This window comes from Brassica napus, chromosome C1 (assembly GCF_020379485.1).
Source record: "Brassica napus cultivar Da-Ae chromosome C1, Da-Ae, whole genome shotgun sequence".
Taxonomy (NCBI): domain Eukaryota; kingdom Viridiplantae; phylum Streptophyta; class Magnoliopsida; order Brassicales; family Brassicaceae; genus Brassica; species Brassica napus.
This window is the reverse complement of record NC_063444.1, coordinates 6,765,230-6,768,405: the sequence shown is the minus strand read 5'-3', so window position 1 is coordinate 6,768,405 and position 3,176 is coordinate 6,765,230. Positions and strand designations below refer to the sequence as shown.

The following is a 3,176-nucleotide window of genomic DNA, read 5'->3' as shown; positions in this document are numbered from 1 at the left end:
AACTTTCTTCCTTAGATTGTATAAAAAGTTGATGGCAAAACTCGAAAACTTGGTAAACCCCTTCTGTACCTAGATATAGAGCATTCCCGACGATTACGCTATAGGCTTATAAAGTACTTGAGAGACTTCAAAACAAAATTTCTTTGGAAAATTTGAAGCACTCAGCAATCAATGTACTGGTAAAACTAAAACTAGTTGCATGGATTTAGTTGCCATCTCCGAGAAGCGTTGAAAATTAGCCCTTGAGGTTTTCTAGGAGGGTGTATTGAATCTGATATTTTAAGTGATTTGATATTTAGCCAGTTTTTAGAAGATTTTAGGTGAATCTAAGAATTTAGAGGTGATTTTTATTAAACAATTCTAGAATCTCGTATAAAACAATGAGATTTAGATTTTTATTTTTATAACTAAAAAAATCTCTCAGACACTCAAAAATCTCCAATTTAAATTTTGTTCAGTAACAATGAATTTCAGAGTGTTTTATAAAATGATAAGTTAAATAACACTAGATTTTAAAGTTTTTTAAAATCAACGTTTGAATAACAGTAAATTTGTCATTTTAATACAAATCACTTCAAACTCCCGGTTGAATACACCCTTAGTTTATTTGTATTCATTTCTATTTTAAATTTTTTTTCTTTATAAGTAGTTTATAAACCCTAATTTCATAAGAGTGAGATTGAATCGTCAGCATTGTCCATGGTATCCATCATTTAGGATTGCATTGCACCAAATCCATATTTTGAATTAAGACAGTATAACACTAGCAAATTCCACACGATTAGTGATTTAAGCTTTCTGTTCGTGTGATGGCCTTATGCCGGTGGCAAATTGCCTTTGTCAGCATTAAAGAACCTCTTTCTAGCCTGAAAGATCTTTCAACTGCTGTCTAGACATTTACAGCAAAATTTTATTTAATTTTTTAATTTTGGTCAATCTTTGAACTGGTAAATGCCAAAGGAGCCAAATTTCTCCAAATCAGATAATTTATTTCATTGACAGTACGAGTCACAATAAAACCCCCAAAATAGGTTGGTTAGGCTTCATTCATTCCTTAACACCAATCTGGTTTACAAGATTATTAAGGCTCCAACTGGTGACCTTTTCGGGAACACGAGGAACGAATAGGAAAGGAACATATAGGAATAAAATTGCAGGAATGAAAAAGAATGCTTGTTCCTTATCAAATTTAACAAGGAATGCTTTTGTTCTATATTTCTCTACAAAAAAGGAATTGGGAGGAACAAGAAGGAAAAACTATTCCTTGTGAATGGTGATTTTTTTTGGGAATGATAAGGAATTCAGTGTTCCCTTTCGTTCCTTGGTCACCATTCAAAGCCTAAGTCTCCTTATATTCAAACCAAAAAAATCCTTAAAATGGGTAGGGCCTCCAGACCTAGCTTGGGCCTTTTTCCCTCACCCTAGCTTGCGCTTCTATGGTTTGCTCCAATTGTCTCTTTGCAACCACCTGAATGAACCTATCATTTATTCTTTCTATGATAAGTTAAAAGAGTTTGGATCTAGGCCAGTTGTAGGATCAATAGAACCCTGAAGTGTTGAGTATAAATTTTCATCGAGATCAACATAGACTATTCTTCATCAGCTTTTACCAACCCGGCATCTCTTATCAAGCTTGCGGTAAGTATCATTCACACATCTACATATTACTACCGAAGGTATGATTTTGATAGGACTAGACCCAAGCTCAGACCACTTTTATGGATAATTTTGATTATAAACTAGGCCCATGCAAGTGCAACCCGTTTGAGATGCATTCTAGTACATTTTTTAAAAAAGTTTAAAAGCATGTAGAGAACAGGTGGGTTTTGAAATAGGTCCTAAACATTCTATATATATATACACAAGAGGCTTTTGTAATCATCGTCATCATCATATCCATGAGAAGGCTTTTGTCTTATGATTCCATTGAACTTCTTCTTCTACACCCTTTTCTTGCTAATTAGGGTTGGAGTCACAGAGAGCACACCGATGAGAAACAGAGTGGCCATCGAGCTGAAGTCATAGAGATCTCCCAATGATTTCAGCTCTCCAAGAGCGATCCCAGCCTGTTACCACAAAACCAAACACATTACATTCATACTCACTGAAACCGTTAAGATCAGAACAACAATGAAGATGACAGAAATTCTCATACCCGGACAGTGACATAAGCAGCAGGAATCAGACCAATGAATGTAGCGAGGAAGAAGATATGGTAAGGAACATCAACAATAGGAGAAGCAACATTAATGAACGTGTTAGGCAATGTCGGTGTTAGTCTCAAGAAGAGCATATAGTTCAGCAACCCATCTTTCCTCCTCGCAACCTGGTCTTGGAAGAAGATGAGCTTGTCGGGCCAAAGGGAGAAGATCAAAGGTCTGCCGATGAGCTTCGAGAGGAAGAAGCAAGAGGAAGCACCAGCTGTTGCGGTGGAGACAACGAGAGCCATTCCTTTGATAACTCCAAAGAGAGCACCAGCAAGCAAAGACATGAAGACAGTTCCGGGAATCATGAATGTCTGCATAAAAACGTACACCAGACAATATCCGACAAGAACTTGAACTGTGTAATCACTTGTGTAAATCTCCAGATTGTCTCTGCAAGAAACACAACACATCTCAGGTTTAGTAATGGAATCAATCAACATGTAAAAAAAATCAAAACTTTCATATTCATTAGATTCATCAGAGCATATAGATTCCAGAATCCTGATTCGTAAAGGTTGAGACTTTATAAAAACCCAGAAGAAAAGATTGAAAATTGACCTGAGAATCTGAAGATCTTGGAGATTACGAGGGAGCTTGAGGAAGCTGTAATCAGATTGAGGCATTGTGAGATAAACGCAAAGAAGGCCAACAAGAAACCCCAAAACGACGCCGGAAGCTGTCGTGACCTCCCAGAAACTCAGAGAACATCTTCTCGGAGTCGCCGGAGCAACGTCGCCGATTGTTGTTTCTCCTTCTCTCCCCATTTTCTTTATCTTCTGTGTACAATCTGGTCGAAAAGACAGAGAGAGAGATAAAAGAAAGGAAACTTTTTGTGCTTGCTTACACGAATACTTCTCCTCTCTGTCTCTGTCTTCTCCAAATCTGAATGACGGAGGAAAGATTTGAAGGAGGAGAAGAAGAAGAAGAAAATAATAAATAAAACGAATATTCGAATTATGATTTTGAAGA

The 3,176-nt window shown here is 36.9% G+C and overlaps 1 protein-coding gene across 1 annotated transcript; it reads right to left on the bottom strand.

Moving 5' to 3' along the window:
* Positions 1–1,714: 1,714 nt before the first annotated feature.
* Positions 1,715–3,176, bottom strand: BNAANNG13520D (uncharacterized membrane protein At4g09580). The gene is made up of 3 exons (XM_013867946.3): positions 2,766–3,176; positions 2,156–2,597; positions 1,715–2,066 (listed from the first exon to the last, which is right to left on the bottom strand). Exons 1-3 carry the CDS (start codon positions 2,969–2,971, stop codon positions 1,941–1,943), a joined length of 774 nt encoding a protein of 257 aa, XP_013723400.1. The 5' UTR covers positions 2,972–3,176; the 3' UTR covers positions 1,715–1,940.

Excerpts from the sequence above, each read along its gene's own strand:
- BNAANNG13520D (XM_013867946.3), bottom strand. The coding sequence starts at position 2,971 with ATGGGGAGAGAAGGAGAAACAACAATCGGCGACGTTGCTCCGGCGACT. Across the intron at positions 2,598-2,765 it reads CAAGATCTTCAGATTCTCAG|AGACAATCTGGAGATTTACA; the intron begins GTCAATTTTCAA and ends TGTTTCTTGCAG. Across the intron at positions 2,067-2,155 it reads CTGCTTATGTCACTGTCCGG|GCTGGGATCGCTCTTGGAGA; the intron begins GTATGAGAATTT and ends TTGTGGTAACAG.